The sequence below is a fragment of the Zootoca vivipara genome, chromosome 9, assembly GCF_963506605.1.
Source record: "Zootoca vivipara chromosome 9, rZooViv1.1, whole genome shotgun sequence".
NCBI lineage: Eukaryota > Metazoa > Chordata > Lepidosauria > Squamata > Lacertidae > Zootoca > Zootoca vivipara.
In genome coordinates this window covers 38,876,389-38,893,906 of record NC_083284.1, presented here as the reverse complement: position 1 = coordinate 38,893,906, position 17,518 = coordinate 38,876,389, and the positions used below count along the sequence as shown (strand labels likewise).

Sequence of the window (17,518 nt, the reverse complement as noted above, 5' to 3'; positions counted from 1 at the left end):
CAATTCATCTGAATTTTTTTGGCAGTTATTCACCCATTGATTACCTAAGCGTGTGCACCTCATTTATACACACTTTATTAATGCAAAAGGGAATGTGTCACATATGCAGTTTACAGTATTTTTAAACAAAGGCCTACAGCTGACAAATATGCCCTTCCCTGGTCTCTGTGTTCCCTGCTTTTTAATGAGTTGGGTGACAAATATAACCCACTTTTCTGCTTTATATAATGGCCTGCATATTGTTAGATCTGTACCCAGCCTATTGTTTTGAGTAGTACACTGATCTGTCTCTGTGATAAACCCTGTGGAGATGTGATTATTCCAATAAAAATTCATTCAGTTGGAAACCAACGCTCCAGCTGTTTATTCCCACAGTCCCTAAGCTGCACTAACACTGTGTGTGGATTCCTTGAAAAATATTTAAAAGGCAGGCTGAAGCCACTTCTCAAATGCTGTATGTCTCAGTCTCTAGCAATGGGTAGCATTTAACTTCTGAACAATAGATCCCTGCCATGCATGAAAATAAAAACCCATGTACAGAACTCATAAGCAACTTTCTAAATAGGCTAATCATCAGGAAATCTGGGTCGAATTGGTTTGCCACTTTCCCCAAATTACATACACACATATGTGAAACTAATATTTCCCATCCAACCTTTTTATGCATTTGCATTATTGTTTAGAACATGAGGTATTCAGTTCTGAAACATTTCTAAATTTCTGGAAGAAGAAAGCTTGATGATCTAATAGCCACCTAGATGGCATACATAATTGTTTGCATTGTTTGCAGCTGTAGTTGTTCAAATGTCTGGCAGTCCCAAGTGCAGCAAATGCATTACATGTGTACTTGCGGGGGACTGGGGACTTATAGGAATTTAATTTATAAATCCAGTCCTTTTTGTGGAGGGTGGTATTGGATTAAAGCGATCTAATAAAAAGAAGAACATACGCTTATATCTGTGCAACATTTTGTGCTTGTTGCGGAGACCACTGGTAACAAGGTGTTGGGCTGTGGTTTTGTTTCTTCCCCTTTGGTAGGTCCTGTTAGTCTCTCTACACCAGCTCAGCTTGTGGCCCCTTGTGCAGTAGTGAAGGGCACACTTTCCATCACCGCCTCTGAACTGTATTTTGAGGTAGATGAAGAAGAGCCGAGTTTTAAGAAAATTGACCCCAAGGTAAGAGATCATTGACCCCTATTGTGCTAACCTTTGTGACAAATTACAATAAGCCTTTAATTTTTCACCTAGTAATTTCTAAATCCATTGGACACAAGTTTTCTCATATTTGTGAGTTTATAATTTGCGGAGTTTTCGTGCTAGTGGCACTCTTGTAAGTATGAAAAACAATTCACCCCAGTTCCAGTGGTAATTACTTCATAGGGCAGAAGCCTCTTGGGAAATGCTTTGAATAAAACTGCATTAGAGCAAGAGGATGTGTGAAAGTTTAGTGGTGTTGTCTATTGAAACCTTTGTTTTACCTCAACTTTTTTATGGTGCTCGCTGATTTCTTGCATTTGCTTTATATTACTTTGTAGCAGGCTGAAGAGTTCGCACATGCTTATTCAGAGAACATAATTGCCACTTGGTACTATATATTTTAATAATATATTTTGTGTTGTGCTTCCCAACTCAATGCTTTGTTCATATTATAATGATCTTTAAATGCAAGGGTAATAAAAGTCATTCCTCCCAGCCCCAGAAAACCGTTTTTGCTCACAATGTTAATGACTACTATAAGAATTGCACTTAGGTAGCTTCTATAATACTAAAATGTGATTACTGAGTGTGCCTTTTCCGCCTAAAATGTGTTATTGTAGATAAATGTCTACCAAATTTCACTAAAGCAATTGCTAAAATACAGTGCTTTCTTCAGGGAGAAAAAAGACAAAGTTGTATACTGTATTTCTATTAGTGGGTACTTATTTTGTTGTTTCTCTGTTCATTTTTTTTTCTTTTTGGGGAATACATCTTTCTGAAAAGGTTAAGGGATAGTGGAGACTTGAACTAGACCTTGCTTAATGTTGCAGTTGTTTTTTTAAAGCTTTTACTTTACTATAACAGTAGCAAATTAAAACTATGAAGTTTTCTTTGAAGTACATAAACTTTCAAGTATTAGGGTGAAAGTAAAATGTTTAAAACTGAGGAGTAGCTGCAGTTTGTTTGCATGTTATTTTGGTGCTGTTTGATATTAAAATTGAAAAAGCAGTCATCAATGAAGACGTACTGTAAAATACTAATGCAGCCTATTTCTTATAACTCATTACAATACAGGAAGCTACAGTATATATTAATCAAATGTGGCTGTTCAGCCCTTGTGCATCATTCAAGGAGAAATGTAGGGTGAGATCCCTCTGCTATCTTCCCCCTCCCCTTTGAATGATACAATTATTCCTTTTTCACCTTAAAACCGAAAATGAACAGGCATCTTAAACTGGCTGTACTTTTAAACTTTGTTGTAGAGATAGGGATCATAAAAAAGTAGCCAGGTTTATTAATTTAAACTTGAAGATAGGAAAACTCTCAAAGCTTACTGGTGTTTTGGTTATGAAGTCATGAAGTCATGCAATACTGCAACATCATTCTCTTACAAGCACTGGCGTTTCCCCATGTTTCCCTTTCTTTTCTTCCCCACCCCTTTCCCAGAAGATATGAGTAACTAGAGCTTGAGTAACAACATCTCCCCTTTGAATACCAATCCTGCATTTGCTCAGATGCCTATTTAATGGGCCTTCCTCAGTTTGATAAATTCAGCTTCTCTGTGTGTTTTTCTAAACTCCTGGGAAAGAAAACATTATGACAGGAGTTTTGAAGTAAAACCCGAACTGGATGCAGCATTGATGCTGATAACATCAAAGTTTATATTCCTACTACAAGGCTGTTTTTAACAAGCAAGCTGTAGTACTATGAGCTCAGACTTGCTCCTGGAGTGAGGCTGGGGAAGACTCTCAATTTATTTTGAGCCATATTTAAATAATTTGTCACAGAAAAAAATATTTTGAATATGAAGCCACATTGCTCTAGGAAAAAACAAAACAGAGTTGTTGTGCAAGTAGATGCATTTATATAAAGGTAGAAAATGTGTTTAGTTTCCTAATGGTATGGAATGATATGCAAAATATGGTAGGACTCTACCTCTTCAATTTAGGTTTGTCTGTGTGTGGGCACCTACTTCAAACAAGTCCTCAATAAATTAAAAAACACACTTTTTTGGGGTGGGGGGAATTCATTAAAAAGGTTTTCTTGAATAATAAAATACCCATAATGCTGGGGCTCCTGTCCACTGCACACAGCCCCATTGAAGTAAATGCTACTTACTGTCAAGAAAACATATTTTAGAATAGAGCTTCACATTTAGAGAAAACATGTTGGAAAATATCCTACCAGTCTAAATTGTGTGTGTGTGTGTGTGTGTGTGTGTGAAATCTAAACTATGTTTGTATAAAGCCTGAAGTCATAATGTGGAACTTTTTAGATAAATAAAAAGGGGAAACAAATTCAGTAGAACAATCCGAAAATCCAAACAATCCGTATGGGATGCTAGCATAACATAAAAAACCCTGTTAAGGTCTAGTTCCCGTTTGTATTTTGTTCTATGTCCTCTCTTCCTGAAGCAGGGTCTACATAAAAGCCAGCGGAAACCAAATGTTTGCAGCAAATAAATTGACTAGTTGTAGGGTATTAATAATTCAGAGTAAATCTATATGGCCTTGAAATTCAAAGTCAAATTGGACTTGGGTACTTACTCAGCTTTAATAAATGAGAAGCCCACGTGCAGAGATGGACACAAATGAGGAGAGAGAAATTATCTTCTCCTTCACATAATGAATCTCAATCTCATAGCCACTGTTAATGCAGCCCCAAATATTACCAAACACATAAGTTGTTTTTAAGTACAAATGCTTCTTTCCCCACCTGAATATTTACATATCTTCTGTAAGATAAAACAGAGGTGTTAAAAAGATATTTATTGGGGGTTTTCCTCCAGAGAGCTCCCTTAACATTGTGTTATTTTGTTCCCTTCCATCCATAGATATTTGTGTGAGAGAGATATCCCTTCTTTATTGAGAAGTGGAAATAACAGTCTATCAGTTGCCTGAATTTTAGAATAAACCCACACGAAGGCAATGTAAAGTTAAAACCATTTTGTTTATTATTATTATTATTAATATTACTGTTTTGAACAAGCCAGTTTAGGGAAAGGGGGGAGGACGCATAATCTGACATGGCACTGAAATACATTTAGCATCAGTAAACTTTTCGTGTGTGTCTGAGGCTTTCTGCTCGGTTCTCTTCCCCCATCCCTTTCTTTCAAAATAAAAAAGTACATATAGTTAAATAATTCTGGTTTCTCCCCCTCCCCCACTTCGTGACAACATTCAGGCAGACGAACGAGAGAAAGAGAAAAGCGTGGGGAACGAATGACATACACTTAATATGGGGGTGGAGGGGGAAAGAGAAAAATGAAATGTACCTCGGGTTTCGTTTGGCTGTCGTAAAGTTCCGCCGCTGTTTTTAAGTGTCTTTTTAATTAATTAATTTATTTTTTAAAAAGGAGAGAGGGAGAGCGCCGGTGCCCGCTGCTAGGCTTGGAGTCCTTTTTGCGCTTTCGTGGGGAGGGGATGCCTGCTGCTCCCCGTTCCTCTTCTTGTTTTTAAATAAGAGTTTTGTTTTTAATTCGGGTTCCGCGCAGTCTTTATTTCTGTCCCTCTTTCTCCTGGCCTTTTCCAACCCCCTTCCCCCCTCCTCTATAGCTTGTCGAGGCTCTTGGGGTTGGTGAGGATCTCCCTGGCGAGGCGCCAGGTCTGCTTGGCGGCGCTCTCGAGGGCCGAGTGCGGCTTGCCTTGGAACAGGTCGAGGTTGGGTAGGAAGTAGTGCGGGCACCGCCGGCACTGCAGGCACGAGATGAGCTGCAGCAGGATGCCGTTGAGCCGGTCGCCCAGGCACGCCTCGTCCCAGTCGGTCTCCCGCGGGTGCTTCTCGCACTCGTAGAGCAGCAGCGTCTTCATGTGGTAGTTGTTGAGCGGCTGCCCGGGCAGCTCGAGGTGCCGGTCGCGCAGCGTCTTGAGCACCGACAGGCACTTGTTGCGGCAGCCGCCCAGCAGCAGGCGGTTCTCGGCCTCGCCGAACTGCAGCACCCAGGCGTCGCTCTCGGCCGAGCTCTGCTTGCCCGTCAGTGAGTAGCACTCCTTGGAGAGCAAGTTGAAGCCCTCGGCCTTCACCTCGGCCACGCGGTTGGGCCCCGGCCAGGGGATGTGCGGCAGCGGCCATTGCGCCGCGCTGCGCGGCCAGATGCCCGTGCACTTGAAGGCGGGCGTGATCTGCACCACGTAGCGCTCTCGGATGCGCAGCTTCACCTCGCTCGTGTCGGCGATCATCTTGACCACGTCGCGGTAGCTGCACTTGTCCACCGCCTGCGCCACCAGCGTCTGGAAGCGCGAGCGGATCTTGCGCGCCGACAGGTAGCCCGAGGCCGTGATGAACTCCACCCAGAGCGACATGCTGCGCTTGCGACCGTCGCTCAGCTTGAGCACGGCGCAGCCCGGCAGCGAGCCGTCGTCGACGAAGTTGAAGACGCCCATCTGGTTGAGGTAGAGCACCACCTCGAACTCGGTGGGCGAGATGACCTCGAGGCCCTCGTAGCGCGCGTCGATCTCGCTCAGCGAGCTGATGAATCGCGGCTCCTGCACCTCCACCTCCTTGAGCACGTCGGACACCACCTTGCACACCTCGCGGATGGTCTTGGCGATGGCCGCCTTACGCGCCTGGCAGCGCTCCGTGTAGTACTTGTTCAGCTGGTACACCAGCTTGGCCTGCGCCGCGATCATGTTGGGGCACACGTCCGGGCTGTACACCGGGCTCTCGCAGTACGTGGACGGATCCAACGCCGCCGCCGCGCGCGCCCGCGCCCGCCAAGCCCGCTCCAGACGAGCACCGCAGCGCTAGTGGGCAGCACCACCACCCCGGGCAGGCAGGCAGGCGGGTGGGAGACAGCAGCAGCCCGCTTCCTCGGGCGGCAAAGTTTGGCGGCCGGCTTCTTTCCTTGTTCACATTGGAGCTGCGCGCAGCCGCCGGAGAGGGCTTCAGTCCTTCATGGGGAAACTTCTCTCGCACTCGCGCAACTTGGCTTCCAGCGGGAAAGAAGCAATCGGCGGCCAAGGAGAAAACGGCGGCGATGAGGGAGAGTTTGCGCCCGGTGCACAGAAGAAGAAGTCCGCTCTCTTTCCCCCTCTTTCTCGTCTCTTTCTCTCTGGCACCGGCGCTTCTGGCCGCCTCCTTCCTCTGACAGGGAGGCGGCGGCGATGATCGCTTCTTGGAGGCCTGGTCTGAAGAAGCCACTGGATTGGAAACCTATTGCTGCCGGGCGCCCCTGCTTCTTATTTCTTTATTAATAAACAGAAGCCAGTGCAAGCGCGTTGCGATCATTTCTTCCCTCGGTTCAATTTTGTTTACAGGCGAATCTCTCTTTGGAAGCGTATCTTCTCTTGGGAGCAGTGGCAAGGTTGGCGAGTTGAGCTTCTTTGCGCGCGCGCTGGCTTGTGTGTGTGTGTGTGTGTGTGTGTGTAGTTTTCCGCTTTCCAGGATTTCACCCCCCCTCCTACTCCTCCTGTTTTCCGCTTCCTTCCCCCTCCCACCTTTGGAATTGGATGCAGCCGCTCTGGTTACTTTCCTGCGCCTCTCCCGGCCTGGACGTCTGGAGGTCTCTGGGTTTGCGGAGTGTGTTGTTTAGTTTATGAATGGTCCGAAGGTCCTTTCGAACGGAGGCGGAGCTCCGGAATCCTACAATCGCGGGCCGAGCTGTCAGAGGGCCAGCCAATCGCAGGGCCGGGCGGTGTGCACGTTCTGTGCTGGGCCCGCCACTACTGCGTATTGTATTGGGAGGGGGGGGGGAGAGAAGGGGAAGAGGCTGGAGAGATGCTTGAGGCACATGCACAGATTGCGCGCACGCACACACATATGTGGCAAACAAACATGAAGCTCCCTTTCCCTGGAAAGCCAGGGAGGAAGAGCCATAGCCCCTATAAGAACGATTCCATGCAGCGATTTGGCGGGAATTAAATATTGCCATGAAACACACCACGGCAAGCGCTCTGGCAAGATCTTTGCGTGTTTTGCAGTGACGTTCAAGATCAAGGTATACCTGCACGAACTGAAGCGCCGAGGGTGGTGCGTGCGGGGTGTGTAAAATTCGCTTCCCCACACTGACTTGCTCTAGTAACGTTGGAGTATTGGAGGGCAAGGGGGGGGGGGGGAATAAAATAAAAAGGGGGAAAGGTTCAGTACTTCTGTGCAAGCATAAATCTTCTGTAGCTGCTCCCCCGGACCCAACATTAGTGAAAGTGAGACAGTTATTGGAACGGAATAGTACACCTTGTTTTACAACCCTAAATGAGGGTCCTACTTAAAAGTTATAAATCCTGCGCCATGCAGCTGGCCTGTTGTTGTGAGATCATATGTACCCGCTGTATAAAAGGTTTAATATTCCATTTACTTGCGCCGGGAGGCAGGAAGAAACTGCCTTGAGTTTCGGCATATACCAGTTCGGTGTTTACGAAAGTAACAGGAATATTCCCTCCAGCCCAAGCGGATTTCGTCTGTTGAGATTTTGTGCGCGCGCAAGCGCCTATTTCTCTGTGTTAAGATAGGCACCAGCCGCAGCTTAATCGTTTACATTTAATTGGTCAGATCTTCTCGATCCTCAGTACTGTATTTGTGCTGGGGAGGAAAACAGTAAAAACGGAGACAGCGGCCCTTTCCCACCCAAATTTAAATATTGCCACCTAAATTTAAATATTTTTATAGATCTCTTACAGAATCTTAATAAATAAGCCGCTTCGCTAACATTTTAAATTTCTTGTAGCCTTTTGCTTTAATTGTGTGATGAGACGGGCTTTTGTTGTTGTTGTTGTTTACATGGACGAGTGCGCTTCTTTCCCCTTTTTAATCGTTTCTGTCCTTCCGTTGATTATGATGATGATACATATCGTGCAATGCTGCAAGTCAGCAATTATATTCCAGCCTCTGGGAAGCGAACTACGAACTCCTCTGCATATTGCTCTCTTGGCCAGAAAGACGACTATGGCGAGCCTCGCCTTGTCTCGTCTCTTCTCTCCCCCCGCCCCGCCAACTCCCATCCTTTCTAAATTGAACGTGATATTTGCCCACAGGGCTTCTGTGGATATATTCCACGTGCCAGAGAATAGTCAAGTTCTTCGTAGGCTAGGAAAGGTCTTTAGAAGCTCAACAGTTGCTTGGAACAGGTGTTTGTCCCTGCCTTCTCCTGTCCCGTCGGCCAGATCCTTCTCCTCTCCAAAACAGGCTCCATCCACGTTGCCTGTCAGATGCCTGCCTCCGGCGAGGAAAGAGACCCGACCCAAACAGAGGAGGCGGGTGTAACCGGGCTAGATATCTTGGAGCGAAGATTTCACGGCTGCTGAGGCAGTGGAAACAAACCGTCGCGGGACAACGGTGGAGAGAAGCAAATCTTGGCAGAAGAATTCCCTCTCCAATGCTTCCCGTCGCAACCAGGAAGGCAGGCACTGCTTTGGAGGAAACAGTTTTCCGCTGCAACTCTGAACGCACTTACAAGGGAGTAAGCCCCATCGACTACCGGGCGGCTGACTTGAGTAAATTTGCTTTAGCCGGCTGCGGTCCTGCCACCTGGTCGCACTGACCATGATGGGAAGGCTTACTTCCAAGCTCCAGGATTGTTTTCAACATGTATGCCCCGATCCGAAACAATGTCCTTACTTAGATGCTTGATTCTGAGAGATGTTAGGAGATTGTTCGAGGTCGGAGCACCTGGGGAGGATAGAAGAGGACGTGACACGTGTGTGTGTGTGTCCCCTTCTGTTTGCTTCTCCGTCGAACTGGCACAAGCGAAAGAAAGAGCCCAGTTGCCCAGAAACAATCAACTTCAAGGGCAGACGAGGCGGTGGTGTTGCTGCTCAGTTTCGTCCTCGCCGTGGCGCCCAGTATCCTCAAAATTGCTCACGTATTTTAAAAACTGGACGTGGCGGAGGAGCTGCTCTCCAGAAGCAGCAATCGTACAAATGCAACCCCCGCTTCAAGAGCCATTTCTAGGTCTTTGTCGCTAGGCAGCCGGACTTCTGCTTGGCAACCACCTACTTTCCTGCCCCCTTGCTTGGCGGTGTCCCCTCTGGGGCCCGTTCACCTTGACGTCTGAGAAACCCACGTCTATCCTCCTTCGCCCCGAGACGCGCCCAGGGCGCGCGGAACCCCGACTTCGGTGAGTCAGCTTACAAAGCGACTCCCCTGGGTCAGGGCTGCCGCCCAGGTGACCCTAAAAAGGGAAAGAAAGGCTGCCTGCACCGACGGAGCAATTCCCTCCGTGAGCTGACGGCTCCAGCCAGGCACCAAGCGCCTTCTCACTCCGGTGGGCAGGTTTGCGGTCCGGAGGGAAGGCTCTGAGCTTCCTCACCTCCCTCCTCTTCTTCGTTTTGATTTTCCAAACAATTCGTTTACCTTCTCGCTCGCTTTCTTTCTTTCTTTCTTTCTTTCTTTCTTTCTTTCTTTCTCTCTCTCTCTCTCTCTCTCTCTCTCTCTCTCTTTCTCTTTCTCTTTCTCTTTCTCTTTCTTTCCTTCCACTATTCCTCCACCACCACCACCCCACCAGACTGAGGTCGAAGCTCTAGTAAATAATAAATCAGTTTGAAACAAAAGCCTTTTCGGATTTATGGCCCGGAGCGCTAATTAGAAACATCATTTGAGCAATAAACTTAAACACTTTCTAGCAAATAACGCCGGCGAAAAAGCCTGCGCCTCGCCTTCTGCGGCTGCCTTGGCTGCTTGCGAGAGAGCAGCAGCAGCGTCCTCGTCTGTGGCGGAATTTGCTTTTTCCCCTTCTTCGAGGGGCAGGATGGGGGTGGGTGGAAAGAGAAGGATGAATAATTGAAAGCATGTTGTTGTTATTTATTTATTTTGCTGTTGGGGGTGGGAGAAGCGGGAGATCCGAGGCGAGCCTGCCATGAAGAGCCCCTGTCACTTCACCTTGGCTGTCTGGGAGTCAAGGAGTCCATCAGCAGCTCCTTGATGGGGTATTAAAGCGAAGTGGCAGCCCCTCCAGGAGCAGGAGATACTGTATTCTATTAAAAGGACCCAGAGAGAGAGTCAGAGAGCGAGAGCGAGAGGGAGAGGGAGACTGTCTGGGAGGGGAAGCTCTCAAGGCTAAAAGCCACTTGAAGGCTTCAGCCCGATTGATCTGTATTCTCCCGTTATAATCCGTCTCATCATACTTGAGTTAATGAGGCAGGGGAGGGGGTGGGGTGATCTGATGGGCCTTGACAAATTCATTAGGGAGGCTGCGGGACATTTTATTTGACTGTTAAACATCGTGTTTGTTTGGTTTAGGCAGTGCCAACATCAGCACGCCGCTGCCTGGAGCAAGGAAGAACGAGGTTGTTAGCAGAGGGCTTCTCCAAAGGAGACTTTGCAATGGGGAGCGTCTTGCTCTTTCCTTGGCTTGCCCCGCTGGCTCCCTTGCCTTCTGCCAGGGATCCTTTCCCTTTTTTTGCACTGCTGCTAAAACAGGTTAAGAATGGGTAGGTATAATCACTGGCATTTAATTGGCATGAATGAACTGCGAGGGAGAGCTTCTTTTTTCTGTTCAGGGAGTGAGTGTGTGTGAGGGAGAGAGAGAGAGAGCTTGTGCATTTACAGGAAAACAGCTTAGCTTGAAAGTGGGTTGTTCTTACACATCTGGAATAAAGAAAATGGGAGCTGGGGAACTAGGGTGGTCTTTGTAGCTAGAGTAAACTGGAAATAGTAAAAAAAATACAGATCTTGACATCCACTCAACTTTTTATTGGCTTTTATTTTTATTTTTATGCAATTGCTTTGTGAGTCCTACTAAGAAAAGCTAACATTTCTGTGGGCTATTTCTAAGGAACTTCTTGAAGAGGATTGGCTTGAGACCATGGACCTCTTTGGCACATTTTCTTGTCTGCTTTTGAATTTTCAAGAGTTTCAGACCCTCTGTAGTCATGGACGATAAGACATGTCTTTTTTGTGTGACTGGGCTTTGCAATGAATAAATAAACTAACTGAATGGTTATTATGTATCTCTAGAAGCCCATAATTATTAAATACCATTGGTTTACTTTAAATTCAGTTTAAGGACAACGGCGTGAAATTTATCTTACAGTCAACTTAATTTTTCAGTTCATCTTAAATTTTTCAGGCAATATTTTAACCAAGTTAGCTAAACATTCTTTGTGGCAAAATTCTGTGCTTCCATTTATAGAAGAACAGTCTGGGAAAAGAACTAATGCCCTTTGCCTGTCATTTTCATACATTCCTGCTCTGCTGATGAAGCTTGAACTGCTGCAGGGAATGTTTGAATTTGAAAAGAAATGATTCAGGAGTGGATGTTGTGTTCCTCAACAGCAAAAATAAGTCAATGGGTAAAGTAAATGCATCTGGAGGAATGACAGCTATAATCCTGTTTACATTTCCAGGATCTTTTCTTTATAAATTTGGGGGCGGATTTTTATTTTGCTTTTTTCTCTTCTGTTTGAGAGCTTAGTGTTGTAAGTTGTCCTGTGGTGTGTACTTCCTTTATGTCTTGGAAGAAAGGGTTCCTTTTACTTAATTACTACAGAGCTTATACATTTTTAAAGAGCAATACTTGTATCTTAATTTTGTTTAGAAGGTTGAAAGGCACAATAGTTAACCAACACATAAATGGCTATCTAGTGATTTACAAGGCTGTATTTGGTGTGCAAGTTTTTTCTCCTTCCTCCATCCACTTCAGCTACTGCCCTTTCCTCTTATTTCTTATTTTCTAGATGTAAAGGTATATGTCGGGAAAGGGAAAGCTCCTTTGATTTTTTTTTTGGGGGGGCAGTATCACAATTACTTTTATAATTCACTGTAATAGTTCCCAGTGTGTTCATTTAACAACTTTATGATCTAAACCACTTTACTTGGAAGAGAGTTTTATTGAAATTAGCAGAACTTGCATGGAACCATGGTTTGAATCTGTTCATGAATGCATTGATGCATATGCATATATTTATATTTATTTGTTGCATTTATATCCCACCTTTTTCTCCAAGGAGCTTAAGGTGGTGTACATGGTTCTCCCTCTTGTCATTTAATCCTCTCCCCACAACAACCCTGTGAAGTAGGTTTTGCTGAGAGGCAGTAACTAGCCCAAGATCACTGGAGTGAGAGCTTCATAGCTGAGTGGAGATTTGAACCCTGGTCTCCTAGGTCCTAGTCCCCCACTGTTACTGAAGTAGTTCACAATCTGTGAAGACTAACTTTAGTTGTATGGTCTGTATTGTTTTATTGGTACTGTTGCTGCAGGTTTGTCAGGTCCTTTGGCGAGAACAATAAACTTATTTTGAAACTGGAATGATCCATTGCTGAGACAAGCAGCTACTAGAACCGAACAGCACAGCAGTAGTGGAACTTTAGTTGTATCAAAGGCAAATAAAAATGATTCCCCCCCCCTGCTGCTTTTAGAATGTTGCAATTGTACTACAACAAAGTTGATTTTACCGTATATCTATGCTTCATATTTATAGTTTATTGAATCATTCAAGGTGGCCCTCTGCAATTCAGCTAATCTGCAGAATCTAATTTTAAATTCCCTAATCTATTTGAATCAAATTGGGTTCCAGTTGCCCCCTTTCTATAGCATTGCCTGCTTTCAATTCATTGTATGCATTGAATATGTGGATTATGGATCTCCTGAGGTTTTCTGGTGACTTTAGACAGCAGAAAATGTAGATGATATTTTACAAGCAATTGCAGTGACACATGTTTAACGTGTTGTTTGTAGTTTAAAAACATTTCAATATATTTTTAGTAAATTTGTCATGGCCTCATTTTGGCATTTCCCAACCATTCTCTATCAGAATCCTGTTTCCACAAGAAGGAAGGGATGTGCAATCTTTGTGATTTGAGTTTTGGCATAGACAGTCTCAGCTGTAATAAGTAGCATTTATATTATGACCAGGGCCGGTGCTAGGGTTTTTTTGCACCCTAGGCGAGATCACCTTCTGGCGCCCCCCCCTAATAATAAATAAATAAATAAATAAATAAATAAAATAAAAATAGAAAATAGAAAAAATAAAAATAGAAAAAATAGAAAATAAAAATAAGATGAAAAACAGCTGAGAGGCACCGCGAGGTGGCCTCAGGCTCGCGCTCCCTGCGCGCCTCCGGAAGCTTCGTGCGGGGAGTGCAAGCCTGAGGCCACCTCTACTGTGGCTGTCAGCTGTTGAGCAGCTTCAGGCCGCTCTCCGGAGGCACGCGCGCGCCTCGGGAGAGCGGCCTGAAGCCGCTCAACAATGACAGGTGCGGAGGAGGCAGCACCGGGGGGCGACAGGCGACGGGCAGGCTGGCCAGCGCCCCCTCCATTTTGGCGGCCTAGGCAGCTGCCTAGTTCGCCTAAATGGACACGCCGGCCCTGTTTATGACACTTATTTAAATCCTAACTTCAAAACCTTCATATCCCTGGTTGAAGTGCAACGTTATTTGTTTGTGAAGTGATATAAAACTGTGATGTCACTTTTGAAAAATACACTGTGTGTCAACCTCAGTTTTCTGGTTGCTGTTCCATAAAATCTCTTATAGCTTTAACTTAATATTTGCAAAGGAAACAACGAGTCAGTCAATGTAGATTGCAAGTATGTTTTTCCAACACTAAACATTGAAAATCATTTTCTAGGTTACCTTTCCTAAAGGTGATAGAACTACACAGTATCTTCTCTAAAATGTGATACAAATTTTTTTCCATTGTGAGAAACAAAGTTTAATAAAGATTGGCGGATTAGGGGTTGAGGGCCCACTGAGTGATGAAAGAAGAATACCTGTTCACATGAATAAAATACAGAAGCTGTATGTGCCAGTATAGCTGAAATAACATTTGGTGAACAAAGGATTGGTGGTAACTTTTCTCCCTCAACATTCTGAAACTAGGATGTAAAACAGCTGTCTCAGGCTATGTATGCACTGGCTATACCGGTACCTGTCTGTTTCTTCTCTGTGTCTCTCATCCTCTGCCCCACACTCCAAATCTTCTTTTATTATCTTTGGATTCTATGGAGTCTTGTTTTCTAGCTGGCTTTGTCTATAGCAAAATGCTGGGTTGGTGTGTTTAAATCTGCCATGGATGGAGCGAAAAATCTTTTGATCTATGACTATGGCTGTTTCCAAATGATTTGCTTGCTGGGACTGGACACTGTCCATGCCCTTTCTCTTCCCTATCTGATAGGCACAAACAAAGGACGTGACATGCTACCAGATGCATAGTTAATCATCACTTTAGGCCTGCAAAAGGGGGAGAAAGAAGGAAAGATGCGCCCAGGCTCAATTAAGTCTACTATTCTTTTATTTACTGTGCACTGCAATACATCACTGTGATAAGCACTTTTTATTTTAATGTGAAAGTCAAGCATATGCTTCACTCTCTCCTCCTTTGAAATCAGTAGAACTTAAGAAGCACTTAACTTTGGTTCAATCGTGCCTTCTATGCTCATGAATGCGGGCCTGCAATCAATTAAATTCTGTAATATTACAGAAATTATATCAGAATTTGTTTATTGGTTTGTTAAATTCATATCCTACTAAATGGTGAAACAGTTTTTTTAAAAAAACAAACAAACAAGTGGCACAATACGGACCGAGAAGCCACAGCTGCAATACACAGTAGATCATCCTTGCCTCCAAGCATGTTGCAGTTCACAGGAGAGGCACATAAATCACCAAAGGAGTGTACTGCAGGCTTCACCATGGGCCATGATCTATCAAGCAGCAGTGGGGTGGGAAGGAGAATACAGGAGACTGATGAACTCAGCATTTGTTACAGGTAGGTAGCCGTGTTGGTCTGACATAGTCGAAACAAACAAACAAAAAAATTCCTTCCAGTAGCACCTTAGAGACCAACTAAGTTTGTCATAGGTATGAGCTTTCGTGTGCATGCACACTTCTTCAGATACCTGAAGAATCTGAAGAAGTGTGCATGCACACGAAAGCTCATACCTATGACAAACTTAGTTGAAATCAGCATTGCTACACATGTTTTGCTCTTTTCTAACACTGGGGCATGGTCCTAGAAATTCATATTCCAACTCAGTTGCCTTGGGATAATTTTTCTAGCACAGTCCTAAAATCTCTTCTTAATCTGCAGTTCCTCACCTAGATTTGACTTTGTTCAGTCTACACTTTTGTATTTTTGTAGCTGCCTCCTGGTATTATGGCAGATGGGGAAAAGGAGTAATCAGCACATGTACTGCATCCATATATATATATATATGTGTGTGTGTGTGTGTGTGTGTGTGTGTGTGTGTGTGTGTGTAATCTGCTTCTTCCAACTCCTGATGTGCTTAGGCACCTGATTGCCTTCACAATATGCCCTCTGTATGTAGTTTGGATGAGGAGAGGGCTTGGACTATGCCCAGTCTTTTCATGAAACCACTAGCATGCTTAACTATTTGGGTAGGGATTACAAACTTAGTTAATATTATTATTTACATATTCAGTAATACTCCTTTTTTACTTCTGCTTATTTAGCTTTCAAAGTTTATTGACATTCCAGTTCATAATGGTGGCTATTGGGTAAGATCAGCAAGGAAAAGCAAGATTTTTGGTAAAGACATTTTCTCCATAAATAATTTCCTTAAAGTACCTGGCTATTGGTACTGAGCAAGGTTGAGAACTGAACTGCCAAAAAACTACTCATAATGTTTGCAATGTGAAGTAGTGCTACTACTTTGTAATTTAAATTTTCAGTAAAATTAAACTGTAGATGGTAAAGTTTAAATATATTTACTGCCAGCATCTCTGAACATGCCAAAACATTTTTTTGAACAATTACAGCTTCGATAACAAGATTGACTACTGACACAAGTCTTTCAAGTAAAATGGGTAATTAGGAGAACATCTCTCCATGTTGTAAGGCATTATACTTCTGAATACCAGTTCCTAGGCACAAACAGGTGAATATTATAGCCTGCAAGAATCCTCTTGGTCATTGCAAGAAACAAGATTCTGGATTAGATGGGACTTTTGTATCATCCTACAGGGTTTATATTCTGACTATGCAATTGGTGGGCAGGGCAGAGTTCTTACTTTGCTTTTACTAAATCATACTGTTTTTAATATGATAATAGATAATACCCTTTTTTAATGAATGAAGTATTCCTAATTTGTTACTAATCCCGAGCTAAGAGAGTTAGAGATCAGCTTTCTAAAAAGCATAAATATATATACCATCTAGAGGCTAAAAAAAAATTAATTGTATTATTTGTAGTTCTAACAAAATAAAAAAATCCTTCCAGTAGCACCTTAGAGACAAACTAAGTTTGTCATAGGTATGAGCTTTCGTGTGCATGCACACTTCCTCAGATACACACAATACACATTGTAGTTCTGTTTGAATTCTGGTGTCCTGTCTCTGTTAATTTAGGAAACCAACCGCTCTCGAACTCTGAACTTTACAGAATAGTTAAACAATGAAAGTTGGTAGCCCATCATTAATGACCATTTATTATAGTTGCGCAATCTTGGGATAACATTATTATGTAGTTTGTCGACTTCCAAAATGCAGACTTGGAAGATAGGAACTTGAAATAGTTAATACATTTGTGAATTTATGTTTTATCTCGCTTCACTTGAAAATTTATGAGGAGGGCAACTAAGGGTTGCTTAAGTTGTGTGTTCCAGGGCTTGCCCCCACTGATAACACCCTTGTTGGCGTGAAAGTGCAATGCAAATTATGACAGTTACAACCTTCTGTTTTGTTTAACCTGTCACTGAATTTCCTGACTCAGTGTGGAGGGCAATGGTGTGTTCAGCTAGTCCATATTCACCTAAACTTAAAAGGTCAGGTTTCTACAGGCAAGCCTAGTCAGAGCTTAATTGATGAGGAGGGCAGGAAGACAGAATTTACTGTTCTGTTGGCTAGTTTCATATCGTTAGGTTGTCCTGAAAGCATCAGGCAGTCACAGCCCCTTTCATGTAAGTGCTGACCCTAGACAGGAGCTGACAATCAAAGGAGGCAGCCACAGGAACCAGTGCAAGTATGCTATTGATTTTTCAGTTAGGTCTAAGTAGTTTGTAGTATGGGTAATGGGCGACAGAGGCAGGTATGTCATTATCAATGAGCTCCAGAACAGTAGCGACAACCTTCCCTCATATTTCCTTCAACACTGACAGTATGCATCCAGAAGTGGTCAATAAATTGTCCAACCTTTTACTGACAAGTGACTTGGACAGGCTGGGGGTTGGGAACCAAAGAGCTAAACTTCTTCCCCTGAACTTGATGTGGAAGCCTAGGAGGAGGGAAAGAGAGGGAGAGGATCTTAGAGTCAGCACTTGCAGTTTATTAGCCTAAATCCTTTATGGAACAGATGTAATAACACTGGCAGTGAATTCCAGTATCTCTCTGCAGATGACATTAATTTATCATGTCATTTTGTGCTTTCCAGAATATCAAACACTAATGGAGAACAATAATTTAAATAGGTTATTTTTCACATAAAAATGCAATA

At 43.8% G+C, this 17,518-nt stretch overlaps 2 protein-coding genes across 5 annotated transcripts in view; one reads left to right on the top strand and one right to left on the bottom strand.

Moving 5' to 3' along the window:
* LRBA (LPS responsive beige-like anchor protein) overlaps positions 1–17,518 on the top strand; it is a 357,361-nt gene that overhangs the window by 202,769 nt on the left and 137,074 nt on the right. For all 4 annotated transcript variants that reach the window (XM_035113958.2, XM_035113959.2, XM_035113955.2 and 1 more), the window contains exon 40: positions 1,039–1,175. In XM_035113958.2, coding sequence (XP_034969849.1) covers positions 1,039–1,175 — 137 coding nt within the window. The remainder of the gene's footprint in view (positions 1–1,038; positions 1,176–17,518) is intronic.
* On the bottom strand, positions 3,479–5,928 carry MAB21L2 (mab-21 like 2). The gene has a single exon (XM_035113968.2). The coding sequence runs from the start codon at positions 5,822–5,824 to the stop codon at positions 4,745–4,747; it is 1,080 nt and encodes a 359-aa protein (XP_034969859.1). The 5' UTR covers positions 5,825–5,928; the 3' UTR covers positions 3,479–4,744.